Raw genomic sequence first — 17,798 nt, forward strand, 5'->3', positions numbered from 1 at the left:
CGAGAGGAGCTGAGAGCTGCTTTGCACTGAAGGACGATTGTCCTGCTTCCCGATGCTGGATTGCAGACTGTTAATCCTGAGTTGTATCAATTTCCTTAATAAAGCACTTCACCGTGAGAGCCATCTGTGGGCTCGCTGTGGCCGCTCTATGGATAGCATAGCCAACCCCCCAAAAACAAAGTCTTGCTGTGCAGGCTTTTAGGTCTATTAGTGGTGTTGCTAGCGGATGCCAAGGATCAAGAAAACTACACTGGCCAGGTATCAACTCTCATTTCTTAGATATGGGCTTCCACTAGATTCTCAGGTATAAAGTTATACTAACTTACTATCATCCCAGGTTTAAATAGGAGAGTAATTCAGGTGCATACGTTACAGAAGACAAAAAGAGGGAGGAGACGTTTGAAAGAGTACGGCCTGCAGGGACTTCCAGCAAACCTGTCGATAGGCCCATGTGGCTAGCGGGTTATGCACTGGGCTGCCGAGCAGAGTCGGTGGCTCAAAGCGCCACTCCTTTAAAAGATTAAAAGATTTGGAAATCCAAAGGGGCAGTTCTTCTCTGACAGGTAGCACCAGCTGTGAGTTAGAATCCATTAGAGGACAGTGGGATTTTCTTTTTGGTGCGGGAGGCTGTGCGTAGTGATACATACAGAGACCGTAAACTGGACACCGTAAAGCCAGAACACAGCTTGAGAAGAGTGGAAACGGAAAAGAATATTGTGAAGGCTCATATACAGAAGGTGTCAGGGTAATGTAGTGTCAACAATGTAACACTTCAGAGTAAATTTCATAAACATTTCAAAGACCTAAATTTTCCTTCTTCAACTTATGCAGTTTGATAACACATCTGAATTATGGAAGTCAGTGAATACTTTTGTTAAATGTTTCAGGTGAGGTTGACTCCACACTTCCTGATAAGAAAAATTCTCACTTCTAAGAGTCTTCGTGCACAGGTAGAGAAGTTGTGCCATCTTATAACAAGACTGCAACGTTTCAATTGCAATAAAGGAGCTTGACCTCTGACACACCCACATTGGATTTCGGAATATGTGACTCTCTATTTATTGAGCCAAACTCACTCCCAGTCCGTCAGCCCTATGGGGCAGAGTGGATCCTGTGCGTTTCTGAGGCTGTGCTCTAAGGGCGCATAGAAACCTCATCTTTCTCTTGCAGAGTGGCTGGTGGGCTCGATGAGCTGACCTCACGACTAGTGGTCAAACACATAACCCACTGCACCCCCCAGGGCTCCTTCTTTAGTAACTCTTGTAGCCCCACACCATCCCCCATTTTTAAAAAACCCATATCCCTGGGGGCTCTTAACAGCTCTTAATCACAATCCATCCATCTGTGTGTCAAGCATATTTATACATGTTGTCAACCTTTTCAAAACACTTTCTACTTGAGGCCTTGGTATCAGCTTACTCCTGCCCCTCCTGAACCCTTGATAATTTATATTAAAAATTTTCATGTCTTACGCTGACCGCTGCCTCACTTCACTCACTTTTCTGTAATCCATCCCCCAGGGAGGAGGTTCTATGTAGATCTTTGTAATCGGTTCCCCCTTTCTCCCCACACCTTAACCTTACCCATCTGCTATCACTACTCTCATCCATTATTGGTCCTGAGGGGTTCGTCACCAGCTCTTATCTGTACCCGTGTATATGCTCTGATCTAACCATATTTGTAAGGTAGAATTGGGATCATGATAGTGTGTCTGTCGGGACATTAAAGAACTAGAGGAAAGTTGTATGTTTCGTTAGTGCTATACTGCACCCTGACTGACTCGTCTGTCAGGGCATGTCCAATTATCTATATATGGGCTTTGGGTCCCCACTCCATCCTCCCTCATTCATAATGACATAATATTTTGTTCTGGGTCTTGGATGCCTGATACCTGATCCTATCAACACCTTGTGGATCACCCAGTCTGGTGTGCTTCTGCCATGTGGGCTTGGTTGCTTCTCAGCTAGATGGCCGCTTGTTTATCTTCATGCCTTTAAGACCCCAGACGCTTTTGATAGCCAGGAACCATCAGCTTTCTTCGCATTTGCTTATGCACCCGCTTTTGTCTTCAGCAATCATGTTGGGAAGGGGAGCATCACAGAATGCTGGGCCATTAGAACCAAGTGTTCTTGCGTTGAGGGAGTACTCGAGTAGAGGCCCAATGTCTGTCTGCTGCCTTAATACTTAATATATAAACAAATGTACATAAACAAGTAATGTGGCTATTCTAGCCCCTTTTTAAGATAACAAATTGGAACTGCCTGCTAATCAGTTCCCAATAAAGGTGAAGTGATACTTGGGGGGGGGGGGGAGATTCCAAGTTCATGTAATTTGCACTGTTCAAACATGTCTTTGGATCACAGGATACTGTGTGAAGCATAACTTGACCCCAAATATTTAGTCCGACATAAACTCCTTAAATAAAGCCAGTATGTACTTGCTCTCTCTCAGGCTAGCCAGCACCACAGTAAGAGACCCTGATGCTTTATGGGCAAGCAGGGTAAGGAGTGGTGGGCGGCCTAAGTTCTGTATCTCAAACACCAGTGCTGATGCGGGAACCCTGGTGCCGTTTGGAAGCAGCAGGTCGCATATACCCAGAAAGAAGTCTAACATGTGAGGTACCAGTTGAGAAGCAGAAAGTGGCATGGGCAGGGCAGCCAGAGGCAGGATTGGTGGAAAGGTTGGAGAGTAGAGGTGTGTGTGATGCCTGCTCGCAGGAACTTGGCCTTGGGCTGATCTTGCCTCCCGTTCTTCCCCAAAGTGAGACCTGGGTCCATGCCACTCCCCCTCCCCCTCCCCCGGTCACACTTGCACTTTTGGAGAAACAACTTATTGATTTGACATTCAAATTTAAATGCATGCTTAATCTGAGTGCCTGCTTCTCTGGGATGAGGGGCCTACACCCGAGCCTCAGTTCCCTCATTTTAGTGGACTTAATCGTTTAACTATAAAGTTTCCATCAGTTGGTTGCTGTGAGCCTAGGGAAAACGGCCGGTGCTGAATTTGGTGCTGAGAGGGTGCAGAAGCCGTGAGCCAGAGGAGAGGTTCGGGGCCTTGCTCCCTAGCCGCCTCTGTGAGCTCACTCTTGGCCAAGAGGAGCAGTGAGGAGGAGGGGGAGCTGGGGGGCTGGTGCCCCAGTCAAGCTAAGTTATGAAAAGAGCAAGCTGCAGGCTGCTACTTCCGGAGCCCCAGGAGCAAACAAAGTGGCTTTGTCTCGCTGTCTGTGTCCTGCTTGGCAGGGCTGTGACCCTGTCCCCAAGAACGAGCAGGTCCCTGCCACATGAAGGGGCCAGGCAGAGGGTGACATGTGACTGGGCTGGGATGGGGGGTAGGGGGGTCCGCTGGCCACACCCAGCTCCAAGCCCAGCACTAGGGCCTCACCAAACAAAAACACCTCCAAAGTTGCCCTGGCACAGGTCTGCATCTGCCCATCACCCCCCAGCCGGAAGCTGCTCCCAGGGCTTTGTGTTTGGTCTGCTCTGGCCCAAGGCCCTGGCCCAGAGCACGTTCATCTCAGCAGGGACAGACTATGTGGCTGCCTCCTCCCTGCTGGCACCTGGGCGCCCAATTAATTATGTGCCTCCTGCTGGGAGCCGGGGCCCAGACCAGTGGTGACGAGACCAGGCAGAACAGAGGGGGGGGGGGTGCCCAATCAGGCAAAGGTTGACAGGTGAGGTAGTACCTGAAGGAGAGTCAAAAGAAGCAATGAGTCCCTGTCCCCTTCCCTCTGTCCATCTGCCCCCACCCGGGTGAGCGCTCAGCCCACTCACAAGTCAGTCCTCTCACCTTGTCACTGGGACCCGGACTAGCACCTGGACCAACTCAGAGGCCAGTGGGAAAGCCCCACCACTGGCTGGCCAGGCCCTGATTCCATCAGAAGCCAAGGCAGTGGCTGCCTCCTGACAGCATTTTCTACCAGGAAAGTCCCAGGAATTCTTCTCTCCTGTCCAGGAGGCCTGGCCCACCCTCATGATTGCCTTAAGGAGGCTGGGGGACTGAAGGATGCACCAGACCCTCCCTAGGGAAGCAGCCAGGTTTTCTGGGAACACAAGACCTAGTGTGGTGGCAGTGGCTGGTGGTTTTCCATGGTCTGAGATATGCACATGATGATCTGTGACCTGGAGTGACCCCCACAGAGGGCAGGCTATGAGAAGGGAGGACATCCTGAACATCAAGGGCCTCCGATAACCCCCTTCCTCCCCTCTGGGTCCCACTGCCCCTGCCCTGACATGAAGGGCCAGCCTGAGATTCAGGAGGCTGCCCATGTTGGCCACCAATGGCTCAGGACAGCCTTGGGGTCTTCTGGGCAGAGGACAAACTCCAGGCGCCAATCCCAGGTGGGGCCAGAGCAGCCTGTCAGGTGGGGCCTGACACAGGCCCAAGCAGCGACAGGGAGAGCCGGCTTTGCCTTGGAGCACACTGGACTCAGCTTGCCCAGGCTGCTCAGGGAGGCCCAGGGAGTGCAGTTAAGGAAGGGCAGGAGAGGAGTAGGCCCCTTGGGGCAGGAAACAAAAGCAGAGACAGAAATAAACTATGGCAACCAACAGAGGCATCACCAGAGCCACTGCACTTGTGTGCAGTCGCGCAGTGTGTGTCTGGGCACACATTTGCAGGTGTGTCTGCACGGGTGTCCTCCTGACACCTGGAAGGTGCGGGATCCACACGTGCAGGTAGCTCTGGGCCTCACTGTTCCCGTGTTCCTCACACTGACGGCAGGAAACAGCAGAGAGCCCGGGCCCTGTCCCAACAAGCCCTCAGCCACAGGCCTGTCTGAGGTGGGAGGACAGCAGCAGAGTCAGGGCTACCACCCGGGCCACCTCAACAGTCCCAAGGCTCTCTCCTCAGAGAGCAAAGCAGGGTCACATGCCAGTTACCCCGTTCCTGCTCCAGCCCTCATCTTCCCGCCAGCAGGACGCATACTTGGTCCTCACCACCCAAGCCACATTCTCGCTGGCAGGGGGCTCTCAAGCAGACAGACCTGTGTCCTGGTTCCACTCTGCCTGCTGAGATGTGGCAACTGAGGCAGGTGACCACAACCTCTGCACCTCAAATGATGGTGCATCGCCAACCAGCCAGCTCCAACCCAACTGGAGGATATGTCACCCCGTGGTGCACCATCTCCACGACCTTCCATAGCTCTGCGCCACGGGAGACAGTCAGTTCACAGAAGGCTTCTCTCCTGTCTGCGCCCCTCTGCTGTTCCAAGCAGGATGCTATCGACATCCTAGGCAGTGGTTCCTCCTGCCCACGTCCCAAAGCGTGAGCATTCGGTCTCACCACCTGGCTGTACTTCTCCTGAGACCTCGAAACCCCTCTCCTCTCCCAGTGGAGTGAGGCTCTGCACTGAAGCACGGCCCCCAGAGACGGCTCGGCTCCCTCCTCAGCTCTGAGCCTCAGGCACAGCCAGTCCTGAGGCAGAGAGGCTCAGGCTGACCCAGACACTAATGGCTCAGTCCTGGCTTTGCACTGGAGTAGCTGTGTGCAGCCGACTCCACGACTGTCCTTCTTCCTGCCTGCTGGGGGCATTGCAGTTTGAAAAAGCCTGGAACACCAGTGCTAGGTCTAGGCTAAAAGACAAAATGAACATGAAACCCCCACAATGGTCCTGTTGCTGCAGTTACGGGACAGGAGACTGCAGTGTGGGCAGGGAGCAGCCCCAGTAGGAACTGTGGCCTGGGCCTGAGCCTGACTCTGACCCAGCATGCTCTAGAACCTCAGTCCGAGGTCTGCAATCAGCAGAGTAGAGAGACGGGATGGTGAAAAGGGCAATGAGGGCCCACCCACTTCCAGCCTGTCACCAGAATGCAGTCCCAGATGGTCCTCACGCAACAGACCCACTGCCCTCTCAGCCAACATTCGGAGTCCACAGTGGGCAGTCACCGTTCTGGCGCTGGGCACACCGCAAGGACTGAGGCAAGTCACTAGTGGTACTGTGTGTAGGGAGACCCGAGGACCCTCTGCCACGGCTGCCCAGGAGATGGCCAGGCAGCATGGGCATGGGGTAGCTGCGTGCTGAGGTAAGGACGCTTCACACAGTGCCCCTCACGCCCTCTGCGCTCCAGACCTGACACTGGAGCTGTGCTAGCGAACAAGGCTGATCTTTGCAGCCTGAAGACGAATCCATTCACTCATTCTCAATGACAGCAGCGACTCTGATTCTCTACAAGGCAGGCACACTGTCTCGTCCTATACCCCCAGCCACCCCCATCCCCTGCAGATGCTTATTCAAGGTCTGCAGGGGTGACTGTGACCACCTGTCACCGGGCCACATCCCTATCGAGCTTATTCCCCACTGTGCCCTCCCCAGAGCCTCCCAGTCACCTGACATCAACCCCAAGTGCACTCGTGCACAGACGCACAGACCCCTGCCAGGGGCCATGGCTGGGCCTCACAAAGCCCCTCTGTCTGGCTCAGCCTCTGTGCACAGTCTGTAGGGGGTGGGGACCAGCTCTGTCCCAAAGGGCCTGGCTGAGCAGTGGCCATATGGGCTGGACACCAGGCTGTTGTCTCCCTGCAGGCAGCCTGGCCGAGGGACCCACAAGGAGGTGAGCAGTCGTGGGCTCTTCTGCACTTCGGGGCTGGGGTGCATCCACTGTTCTAGGAATCTGGCTGCTGCACTACGGAGGGCTTCTCACAGAGTGGGGACCAGGCCTCAGAGGCTGGCCGGCCCTGCCCCCATCTGGCAACAGTCATGGTTGAGGAGAGCTGTTAGGCAGAGCTGTTAGGAAGGCAAGAAACGAATGCACCGAGGCCGGCCAGGAAAACAACAGCAGCCCCGCAGCTCCACCTGCCCTCCATCTTCGTCACATGGCAGCCCTGAGAAGAGGCCACCAATGTAGCATTTACAGGCGAGACTACAACACCCCTGGTCCGAGGAGAACTAGAAAACCACCAGGACTCTCGCACCTCTGGGTTCCACGTATTAAGACCAAAGAGTGAGGGGCTGTGGTGGGTGGTGACAGGATCACTCAGTCACCCAGTGTGGGTGGACCCCTTGCTGGTTGTGAACACCCAGCCAACTGACGGGGTGCTCACGGACAGCCATGCTGGCGGCTCAGTCTTCCTGGCTGGGGGTTAAGCACAGTCCACACCTCCTTTCCGATGTGTATTAAGTCATTTGTTTATTTCGCAAGATGTGCACACTCAAGTATTTAGTTGGCCAGGACAGCTCACGGCTCCTAGTATGTGCAGGTCCTTTGATGGCTTGGGTTACAGACAACTTCATAGCTAGTGCACCACACACACACGCGCACACACACACACGCGCGCACACACACACACAGATAAAACAGGAAGCCTAACCCCCCCGAGCCCCTGAGAAAAGCTGCGGGCGGGCAGGGTGGTGGCGCAGAATCCCTGCGGGGAATCAATGCACAAGGAGGGAAGGACACAGAGGGGTGGAAGGCAAGCTCACTGCAATCTTCACCAACAGCAGTCTCCACGGGGAGGGTCAGGGGACTGAGTTCAATAAGTCCTTCAGGAAGCTCTCCGGGTCCGTGATTTCAGATAAAAGGCCTGGAAGACAGAGCGGTAAAAGCTCGTTAGGAATCAGCGTGCACAGCCCAGCTCCACTGAGTCACACCACTGGCTCCGCTCAGAGAACACTCTGTGCCTGGCCAGCTCCAGCACAGCCACCAGTGGGATGAGCAGCAGTGTCGCACCTACTGCAGGACTGAGGCGCTGAAGGGCCGGAGGCCAGTCTCGTGACCTCCCTGGAACTCCAGAGTCCCTCAGGGGGGAGCTGCACACACACTGGAACCAAGTGCAAAATCGAGGGAGAGCACCCATAGCTTTGAGCAGTTTCTCGAAGGGGCCTGGGACCACAGAAAGGTCTAGAGCTGCCGCCCTCGAAGGCTGAGAGGAGCAGAGCGACTCTCATCGGACTCGAGACTCGGAAGTGCCACTGCCTCATGAATAAGCAGTCCCGGCTCACCACAGGGCTCTGCTTAAGACACCCGTCGACCATCTCTCTCTCTTTTTAACAAGTTTTTGTTATTGGTGCTTTTTACTATCAGTAACTCCCCTGCCCGCCCAATCTGAGGATGGCAGCATCAGCAGACTACTCACTGCAACACTGTAACCCGCACCACCAGTGAGAGGAGACGTGTCCAGAAGCCCACAGGCAGCGGTCTGTAGGTGCGGCTCACTGCTAGCTCAAAAGCGCACGCTCGGTTGGGGACTGCCTGTCTGAAGTGTGTGGCGGGGCAGGGCGGGGCGGACTCAATGAGGCGCCGGGCGAGCAAGTGCCCGGTGTGGAGATGGTGTTCAGGCAGCGTGAAGGACTTGTTCCAGTTGGGGCTCACTGCTTCCCCACCACCCTCCCAGCACTTGGCTGCAGGGCGCATGCGACAGAGACTCTCATCGTAAGGCACCGGGGAGCCGGGAACCCCGCAGGCCTGGCAGTGCTCACACGGAAGCCCTCACGCAGGCATCTGCTCCCTGGAGCACGAGCGCCGTCCCCATGGCCGGCTGGCTTTAGAAGGTGTTCTGAATGGGGTATGCCTGAGGGGAGGCGTGTCCAACAGGAAGGCGCCAGGCTGTGAAACCCTCCCCAGGAGTGGGCAGACGGAAGGCTCCCCGCCTCCCAGAGGCTCCAGCTCTCCCTCTCAGGGCGTCACGCTCCATGGCTGACCCAAGGTTGCTCGTATTAACCCTGTCTTGGCATTCCCACCGACCATCTTCGTTCAGACCCTCCCCACACCCCCGGTGACACACATGGTGCTGCACCAAGGACCCGCGGGGCACTCGCTGCCAGTCAGCGGGGCCCCTGAGGAGGAGCGCGGAGGGCAGTGAGGGCAGTGAGAGGGCCTGCACGTGCGAGTGGGAGCGTGTGGTGCAGGCACTCGGTGAGCAGGGGCAACTTGGTCTCCCCGGCGGCAGGCAGGTGCCAGGCCTAGGCCAATCCTCTGCTTCCGTGCACAAGTGGAGGCTGGGCAGCATGGAAGCCCTGTTGGCGCTGACTGAGCTTCCCTTCAGACTGGTAGTGGGTCTGCTTCCTAGAGGACTGGGGCGGGGCGTGTGTGTCGATGGAGCGCTCCCTCCGGCACTGAGGTCTGGGTCACGGACTGCTTCCCTGCTCCTGTGCGGCGGGCAGGGCAGCAGGGAGGGCAGCCGAGAGTGAGACAGGCTCCCCCACTCTGGCTCGGAGCAGCTGGGCAGGGAGGGCAGGGTGGTGCTGGCTAGGGGCTATTACGAGCCCTCGTCCTGGGAAGCGCACGGAGCTTTTCCTTCTGGGTGGGTTCTTCCCAGGAAGGGGCCCAGGACACCTCCCTGTGCTGTCACTTGATGCCTGGTTATGGCATCCAAACCAATGTCTCTCCCTGTGTTTGTACGACGGCTGACAGAGGTGCTGTGTGAAGAAGGGACAACAAGAAGCACCCTCGAAGCAGCTGCTGGATGAGCGGTGTCTGAAGGCCTCGCATGACACCAGCTCTCCTGTGACCTGGGCTGACACTGCTGTCACACTTACAGGTACTCCTAAGATCAGACTGTCAAGGCAGCTGTAGCCCCAGCACAGGTTCATGCTCAGCACTGTCATGAAAAGCCAAGAATCAAAACCGTCCTTGACCACGTTCTAGCCTCGTCCCCAAGAAAGCCCCATCCCCGTCAAAGCCCAAGTGGCTGCATCTGTAAAGGGCGTGAAGCAGAGGCCCCGGCCTGCAAGGTGCCCGCAGCCCTGAGTGAGGGAAGAGACCAGGAGCAGCAGGGCTGGGCTATCAACACCATGGTTGCCGTCAGCCGGCTGCTTCTCCGTGGCCTGTGCTTCCTGTGTCAAGAGAAGGGGAAGCCACGGCAGGTGGCACAGAGGCGATGTGGGGCTTTGCTGTGGAGGGGTTTTCCATGACAAAACCTGGCACTGACCCGCTACGTCAAGGAACTCTGAGAAGGTCTCCACAGGCATGAACTCCTCCTGGAAGGTTTTCAGAGCCTTGTCGGCAGCTTCCGAGATGGGCATGTCGTTGTGGCGGATGTATTCAGCTAGAGAGCAGGACCAGCCTCCCTCTGTGTTGCTGGTAGGCACCTTCTACAAGAACCAACAGGGGCACAAGGGTTACTTAGTGCAGCCTCCTCCTTTGCCTTGGGTCAGTGGGCACGGACGCCCGTGTGACACCAGTGACACCAAGGAGACAGTGCACGCTTGCACTGCACCCCTACCCGCACGTCACACCCACACTTCCAGGGAGAGGTCACTGTCCGCGTGCTCCTCAGAGTCGTTTTGATCACACTATCAACTGCAACCACCCGAAAACACCCTGCCTCCTCCCAGGGAGGAAGCAGGGCTGTGGACTCGCTGGGCTAGAGTGAGGGAAACGGCCCCAGGGGCACAGCGTTGATCCCCACAGAGGGCACAAAGCAAAGGACTGGTGACTGTAGGACAGCTCCCCCCACTGGACTGGGTCTGGAGCGGGTGTGAGACCACACACTGCACATGATCGTGGCTACAAACGGATATGCGAGAGATGCACGGGGAACAGGCCCCTGGTGAGACCATGCCTCTCCATACCAGTATCCTGTCAGGTGATTCTGACAGATCTAGAAGAACCTATGGCCTCTGTCAGAATCGCCTGGGGCTCGTGTGAGCTGTAGATTCTGACTCCATCTACCTGAGGCAGGCAGAGAGGCATGTTCTGAGGTGGGGCTGCCAGAGCCAATTGGCTCAAAGCCCTGGTGAATGGCAGAAACCCTGCCCCAAATTAAGGGCCACTTGCTCCTCAAGGGCAAAGCCCAGGTGGGAGGAGAAGCAGGCTTCCAGACGCTGGGTCTCTGGGCTTTGTACCTTAAACATGTTGTAAATGAGATCGACGAGGGCCCAGAACAGGAGGGAAGAGCGGTAAGCAGCGTAGTCCTTCACAGCCTTGTCTGTCAACCTACAAAACAAGCACACAGTCCGTCTCCACGAGGGCCACACGAGACAGGGTCCAGCGCTCGGGGTTTCCGGGAGGAGCCCCAGGAATGCTGCACACACTTCCAATATTTGCCTCGCTGCCTGGGCTAAAGAGCTGTGGGCATGGAATTTGAGTCCTGGGACCCAGTGGTTTATTCAATAGAAAAGGGTCCCTGCTGCATTCATCTGTAAATCCAGGGAACACAGGGTGGGGTGGGGGAAACATGAGTTTCCACATGATGATCAAAAGGCCACTGCCTCCAAAAAATGCAAAGGACTCCCGTGTTTCCCCAGTGTTCAATCCCCACACTAGTCCCTGCGCTTGGTGACAGCGAACTCAAAAACACAGTAGGGAATGAGGCACAACTTGAGGGCCTTGATCTCCCTGTAGGGAGAATTTTTGCCAGTCGTCAGCAGAGCGACACTAGCCCAACAGCAGTTTGTCACGCCGATAGTGCCAAAGACAGCAGACTGGTGGGAAACTGGGTGTTGAGCAAGAGCTACATTTAGGCTGGAGTGTTACCACCCGACACCTCCTAAATCCTAGGATAATCCTAGGGCCCGTCGCCACACCTGTTTCTGCCCAGCATCATCACTGGCTAATCCAATGATTCAGCGGAGGATGCTCTGAAACACCCCTGCTTTCTCAGCAGACACTGGGTCGAAGGACACCCACACCAGCTAGAGCCACCAGCAAACAGAAGGGGCGATGACTCCCCGTGGCACCACGTGAAAACAGTTGTGCAAATTCAGCACCTGCCACACCAGATCTATGAAATGTTGCTTGGAAAATGCCTTCATATCTGGAATAAACAAGTGGGTGGGCCCTTGTCATGGGCTGAAATGACTCAAGTTTATCTTGAAACTTTGTGTACATTCACACATTCGCCTGGGTTGGCATCAAAAAGTCCGTGGAAGAATTCCATTCTCTCCACTCCATTTTCTCCACTAACTTTGTAACTCTCCCTTGTCCACAGGTAAGACACATCAATACAAGACCAGCGAGCAGAGCCATCACTTACTAAAGAAGCTCACGAGAGTCTAGCACGGGACAAGAAGCCACCTACTGGGTATTAGGGAAAGAATCTAACAAAAGTAACGCAAACAAATATGAAAGAGGAGAAAATTGTTTCCCTCCACCCCCGGGTCCTTCCTAGGCTTCACTTGGCAGGATGCTGCCGCCTAAGGCAGCTCTTCCTAGAGTGGGTCTGGGGAGAGGGCCGGAGAATCCATTTCTCGGCAGCCCTGAATGCAGGCAGGTAACAGACGAGACTCTGGGAGAAGCCCAAGGAAGTCCCAGGTATAAATACAAGCTCCTGAGAGAGAGCCTTTCTCCCTACCTGCCAAACATGCAGAAGAGGCCCACCTCTGCAAGTTCCTAGAATGACACCAGGAAGTTTACCGGAAAACAGAAGAGGAGACCATGGAGCCGGTCCACGAGCTTGTGGAAGCCCATCCTGTTACTGCCATCTGCTGCCGCCCTTCTCCCCATGCTTTCAAGACTGGGGGCGAAGCAGCTCCCAAGGGCACCAACCCGACCCCCCAGGCTGACACTTTTTTTTTTCAATTTAATAAATCATTTTATTGGGGCTCATACAACTCTTATCACAATAACTTCCTCCTACTTTCTCCTGAGAGCATGCTCCAGCCCCATGCACACTCTAGTCTGGTCCATGAGCGCCAGGTCTCCTCTCTACCCATCACCAAGTCTGGTCCTTCTCCGAGGCTGTTTGGCTTTGGTAAGCAGGACTCTTGAGTGACTCTACCCAAGTTAATTATTTAACGCTAATTAGTAAAGGTGACTAATCTGCTGAGAAAATGGCAGTGCCTGAGTGCAGCTCTCTGGGGGTTTCCTAATTTAACTGTGAGCAAACTGGCCTTCCCGTAACTGCCCAGGAGGACGGTAAGGAACTCATCTCCGAATGGAAGCACTGCAGCGCCTGTGAGTTCAGACTGCACACTTGTCTGTGCCCAAGCAGCAGCCACTTCATTTGCTATGGGCACAGGCAGGGTGCGGCTCTCGGGACACGTCTGGGATGAGGGCAGACGGCTGGCTGCATCCCATTCTACACGAATAAGCTGCCTTCGGATGCATTCAGCACCAGTGCTCCCCCGGTGAACTGCGGCCTACAGACCAGCGTGCTTGCTGCTGAGCGAGTCACGGGAAAGGTACTGGGTGAGCTCATTCAGGCACAGAGCTATTTCCACTTGGTTTGGCATTATCATGGGCCCACAAGTCCCTTGATGACCTGAGCCCCGGCTAAGGCACCGTGGGACAGTCAAAGAGTGACAAGGCCAGAGCTTCCAGAAATAAGCCAGAAGGGGCTTCCTGGAGTGGCAGAAGCTGGCTGATGCACCGGTCCCCACCTGGTCCCAGGCCACGGAGTCCAAGCTCAATCCTCGGGGCTGTGGTCACTCAGAAAGCTTGGTGCTTTGCTCTGCAACTGTTTTCTTCCAGACTTTCCCGTCCAACACAAACCCCACACAAGGTCATTTACAAAGGCCACTTCCTTCCAAATGCTATTGCTTTTCTGGGAGGAGTCAACCAGAGTAGCTAAGATGGGTCTGGATGAAGCAAGGCCATGGGCTAGAAGCACAGAGATGTGTGCAGAAAGGGTGGACAGGCTCTTATCGGGGACAACCACTCAGTCCCGTTGGGCTTTCTAGGTTTACATCAAGACCAGCAACATGTAGAAAACCCTAATTCTCGGTGGGATTATCACCCTGTGTCTGGTTGCCTCCCTTTCTAAATTCTTCTACAGCAAGTAACCCCAGCTCTAAGCTTCCCAGCGGCTGAATATAAAATCCAGAGCTGGCCAGGGAAGTACCATCATGAAGCCTAGACTCTGGGTGTGACAAGAGTGAGAGGGCAGTGGCCAGTGCCACACCCGGTGAGCATCTCGGCCTTAGCACAGTGGACTCTACTTTCCTGGCAACACACAACTCAGGACTCGACTTCCTCAAGCAGGTACTCACCTGGTGGCTCCCCCTGGAGCCACTGCCCGGGCCTGAGAAGTCACCAGCAGCCTCCGTAAGATTTCCACCCGAGTGGCTCTCCACCTCTCAGGGGGCAGGATGTGGAGGGCCAGGACTGTGAAATAGTGGGGCCCCTCCACTTCAAAGGCACTCTCCACCCACTTCTCCTTGGGCTGCTCCAGAAAGCCCTGGAGGTTCTTCTCCTCACGGGAAGCGGCTCGGGTTCTGGAATGAGAAGCATGGGGGACGGGGTGAAGCAGCCGCAGCACGAGGGAAGGGGGGCCTCCCTCACTCTGGCTTCTTCTGTTTGGAAGTGTTTTGAACACTTGGCTTACTGAGCACACCCTACCCCCAGTCTCCTCTTGGGTCACTCACATTCTGCCCCTTTGTGCCCACCCCCGTGCCAGGCATCTTCCCTGATGCCCTCCCTCAGCTCTCATAGCCTTAGCGTGCCCATCTATGGCTACAGCGAGCCAGGCAGGTGTGCGCACAAGGGTGTGTACACGTACACACACACACGTACACTGCACAGCCCCCAGCTGAAGGACTCCCTGCAGTGCAGCCTGGCTGTATTTCAGGTATGGGCGCCACCTCCACATCTTAGGGCCTTCCTAGGCCCTCCATTTTGGACTGTACCCTGATGTCGGCTGTCCCCACCCCCGCCTAAGAGCAGCTTCTTCCAGGCGAGGGCTGCTGCTTGCCTCCCTTCCTTGCCCCCTTCTTTCTCAGACGCAGTGGCAGGATGCTGGTAGCGAGCCCGAAAGCCAGACCCCCTTCTAGGGGCTTTGTGTGGCTGGTCCACTGAGTCCTCACACAAAAGGGCACTCCCAATACCCCAGCATTACAGAAGAGGAAACTGCATCCAGCAGAGAAGCTCAATATTCATCAAAGCCCCCCAGCTAGGGAGCCAAGGAGCTGGGCTCTCAATCCGGGTGGTTGGGCACCATGGACCCTTGGTGACTCCATCTTCTCTCGCACTACAAAGCTTTGGCAAGTGGTCCCTGACTTGACAGGGGCAGAGCATCCCGGGCCTTCCTGCCCATGGGTTTCTGACCACCTGGAGGTGCTCTCATGTCAAAAGTCCTTTTCAACCTGTCCTGCCTTTCTTGTACTTTGCTGCAGTCCAAGTTTCTGACCTGCCGGTGGGCACATACCCTGAACTGTGGGAGAGTGGGAGGGTCTGATGCACCGGCACCCTGTCCCTCCTGTGGCTGACTTGATTTGGCTGCACCCCAGCTGCAGGGCCTGCCCAGGCTTGGCTCTGGCTCACCGGCCTGGGAGGTGGGGTGGGGCTAAGAGCGAGTGGTTCCCTGGGAAGACCCCAGCCAGTCTGGTCATCACTGCAGATTGACCGAGATAACCAACTGGGCGTGAGTTACTAACACCTGGCATTTGAGAAGCCCAGTAACACCCAAGTCCTCTGGGAGAACCACGCTGCCATGCTGGAGAGAAGGCAGCCGTCCACTCTACCCCACTGCTGCCAAGAAGGGACAGGTCTCTGCAAATGCAGGGCTCCATCAAAGCCATGGCACACTGTGTGCTCAGCTATGCCACCAGGTGTGTTTTCTCTGCCAGGCCGGGCAGTTAGCAAGTGACGTCCTGTTCTGTCCTCGGAGAGGGAGAGACCTGCAGGTAAACTTTCCCAAGGAAGCTGAAGATCTACAAGCCAGTCTCCTCTCACACAGGAAACGGGAGGAAACGCCGCACTGCCGCAGAAGAGTGGCAGATAGAACCAGAGGAACAGCACCTGCTGCCTAAGCCCAGCGGAAGCTGCCTTTGAGCACTGCATGCCAAAACAGCTGGCCAGTTCTCGGCTGAGGGACTTTTAGGACACTCACTAGAAGATGGGGTCTCAAAGGAAGGTGCTGCTGTAATCAAATCTAAGCACATCCACACAGGGGTCGGGACGTTTACCGAAAACTGTGTGTCATTCAGTTGGCCTTTGAACAACGAGGGCTAGCACTGGTGGGGGAGGACGCTTAGCTTCAGATAACCCCCCCCATGCTACTGCAATGAGGTCAAGTGTCGTAAGTAACTGCTTAAAGCGAGGCGGCGACACTAACGACCTCTGTGAGAAGTTCACGGCCCACTGCTAACGCTCCAGGAGTGCGGGGCCGTCCTGCTACAGGTGTGCTGAGATTGGGGACCGACTTGGTGGCCATGGGTTTGGGTGGCAGATTTTATTCTTTTTATTGTCGGTCCCTCTAAATGCATCTTTGAAATGACACTTTGGCCATGACCGTACCCTGGCTGCTCTGGTGCATCTCTACAGGCAAAAGGACAAACTGCCTTCTCCCGGCTGCCCTTCCCGGAGTCTTCTGCTCACCCTTTCCCCCACACTGCTAGCACCTTTCCTCATGGGCAGCCGCCCCATCTCCAGTTAGGAGTGGGTCTTGGTGGTGCGAGCCCGCTGCCTTGGTCACATCTGCCTTAGGTCACCCCTTGCCTGGGCACCAGCAGGGAGGCTGTGCACAAGCCGGCGACCTTTTGGACCGAGGGGGAAGCTCGGGTCAGCTGCTCGCGGTCGCGGGGGTGCTGACGTACGTGTTCAGGACGTAAAGCACAGTGTGAATGATGTAGGGGATCAGGTGGATGTTGCTCTCCCGGCCGCCTCCGCCAGTGTCCGCGCTGAAGGACTGCTCCATGGCGAAGCGCAGGAAGAGCAGCTTGATGTCGTGGATGTTGAGCTGGTACGTGGGCTCCCGCTGGCCCGTGCACTCCTGCAGGTAAGTGTTGTGTCTAGGCCAGAGCAGAACAGGCATTGAGGGGGGGCGGAACGGAGTCCTTGGGGAAAGCACATGTTGGAAGGCAGAGCCTCACTCTGCCGGTGGTACCACAAAGGGGGCAAGAAGGACAAAGGGGCAGAGCTGAGGGAAGCAGTCGTGGAAGGTGGGTTCTTTCTGCTCTCCCTCCAAGCTTTCATGAGCAGCCACCGTTTGGGGGGCGGGGAGAGAGGAGCCCATTCCATGATGGATGGACACATGTCCCCAGACTTGACAGCCTCATCTGAAAGGACATTACGGAAAAAGAAATGTGGCATTTCCCCATTCTGACTGACAAGGTAACCCACCATACGAATCAGCTCTCCAAATAAGCGTCTTCTATGTCCATACCTCACAATCTGTCTAGGCTGAATCTCTCGACTGCGTGCTCACTGTGTGCCTCAAGCTCTTCACCCGTACAAAGCACACAGAACCGCATGTGGTAAGCCTTCCACTGGGCTGCCGCTCACTACTTTCATCCTTGCTATGGCTGCAAGTGCCCACCTCACAGTACATGTCCCTTTCCACCCCAGAGCATAGCCAGGCCACAGCACCACAGGGACCTCGGCAAGAAACGAGGACCCCTAACCCGGATCTTCACGATCACAGAGGCCTTAAGAGGAGCCCAGTATTCTCCATGCCACTGAGCCATGCCCACTGTTTACCCATCAGGGCCACCGGCTACGCAAGTGAACCCCGGGAGATTTTAGCCCCAATGACCAAGCCAGGGTTCCACATCTCCCTTCCTTCACAAGATCAACAAAGGAGAGAGCTAATGAACAACCAGCCACCAAGGATGCTGGCATCTCTGTGCGTGCGTACGTGTATGCGTGCGCGCTGACACGAGTTTATCAGGCCATCACTTCAGCAAGTCTCCACCCTCTGCTATCCCCTGCCTCCTCTGAACCGAGAGACCTGGAGGGAGTGCCAGGAAGTGGTCTCACACTGGGTGAACGCAGGGCTGAGAGCAGATCATTCCCCACCTCTGGGAGTCCCTCTCTTGACCGTGCACAGTGCTCCATGCTCACCTTGCCAAACACGTGGCAAAAGCGGACTCGGGGACATGGGGCCCCCAGACGGGAAGCAGCCCATTGCACTTGGTGTTGGCGTTCTGAAGGGCAGCACTTTCCCACTCCTCCCGGCCTCGAGCCAACCTGGATTGGAAGGGAAGCACA

General features: G+C 55.6%; 1 protein-coding gene across 6 annotated transcripts in view; it reads right to left on the reverse strand.

The window, feature by feature from the left end:
• Positions 1-7,095: 7,095 nt before the first annotated feature.
• Positions 7,096-17,798, reverse strand: part of UBR4 (ubiquitin protein ligase E3 component n-recognin 4) — a 125,564-nt gene continuing 114,861 nt past the window's right edge. For all 6 annotated transcript variants that reach the window (XM_075551336.1, XM_075551314.1, XM_075551322.1 and 3 more), the window contains 6 exons: positions 17,652-17,777; positions 16,406-16,600; positions 13,862-14,086; positions 10,778-10,868; positions 9,862-10,024; positions 7,096-7,515 (listed from right to left, as the gene is read on the reverse strand). In XM_075551336.1, coding sequence (XP_075407451.1) covers positions 7,451-7,515; positions 9,862-10,024; positions 10,778-10,868; positions 13,862-14,086; positions 16,406-16,600; positions 17,652-17,777 — 865 coding nt within the window. In that variant the 3' untranslated portion in view covers positions 7,096-7,450. The remainder of the gene's footprint in view (positions 7,516-9,861; positions 10,025-10,777; positions 10,869-13,861; positions 14,087-16,405; positions 16,601-17,651; positions 17,778-17,798) is intronic.

Source organism: Tenrec ecaudatus, chromosome 1 (assembly GCF_050624435.1).
Source record: "Tenrec ecaudatus isolate mTenEca1 chromosome 1, mTenEca1.hap1, whole genome shotgun sequence".
Classification (NCBI taxonomy): domain Eukaryota; kingdom Metazoa; phylum Chordata; class Mammalia; order Afrosoricida; family Tenrecidae; genus Tenrec; species Tenrec ecaudatus.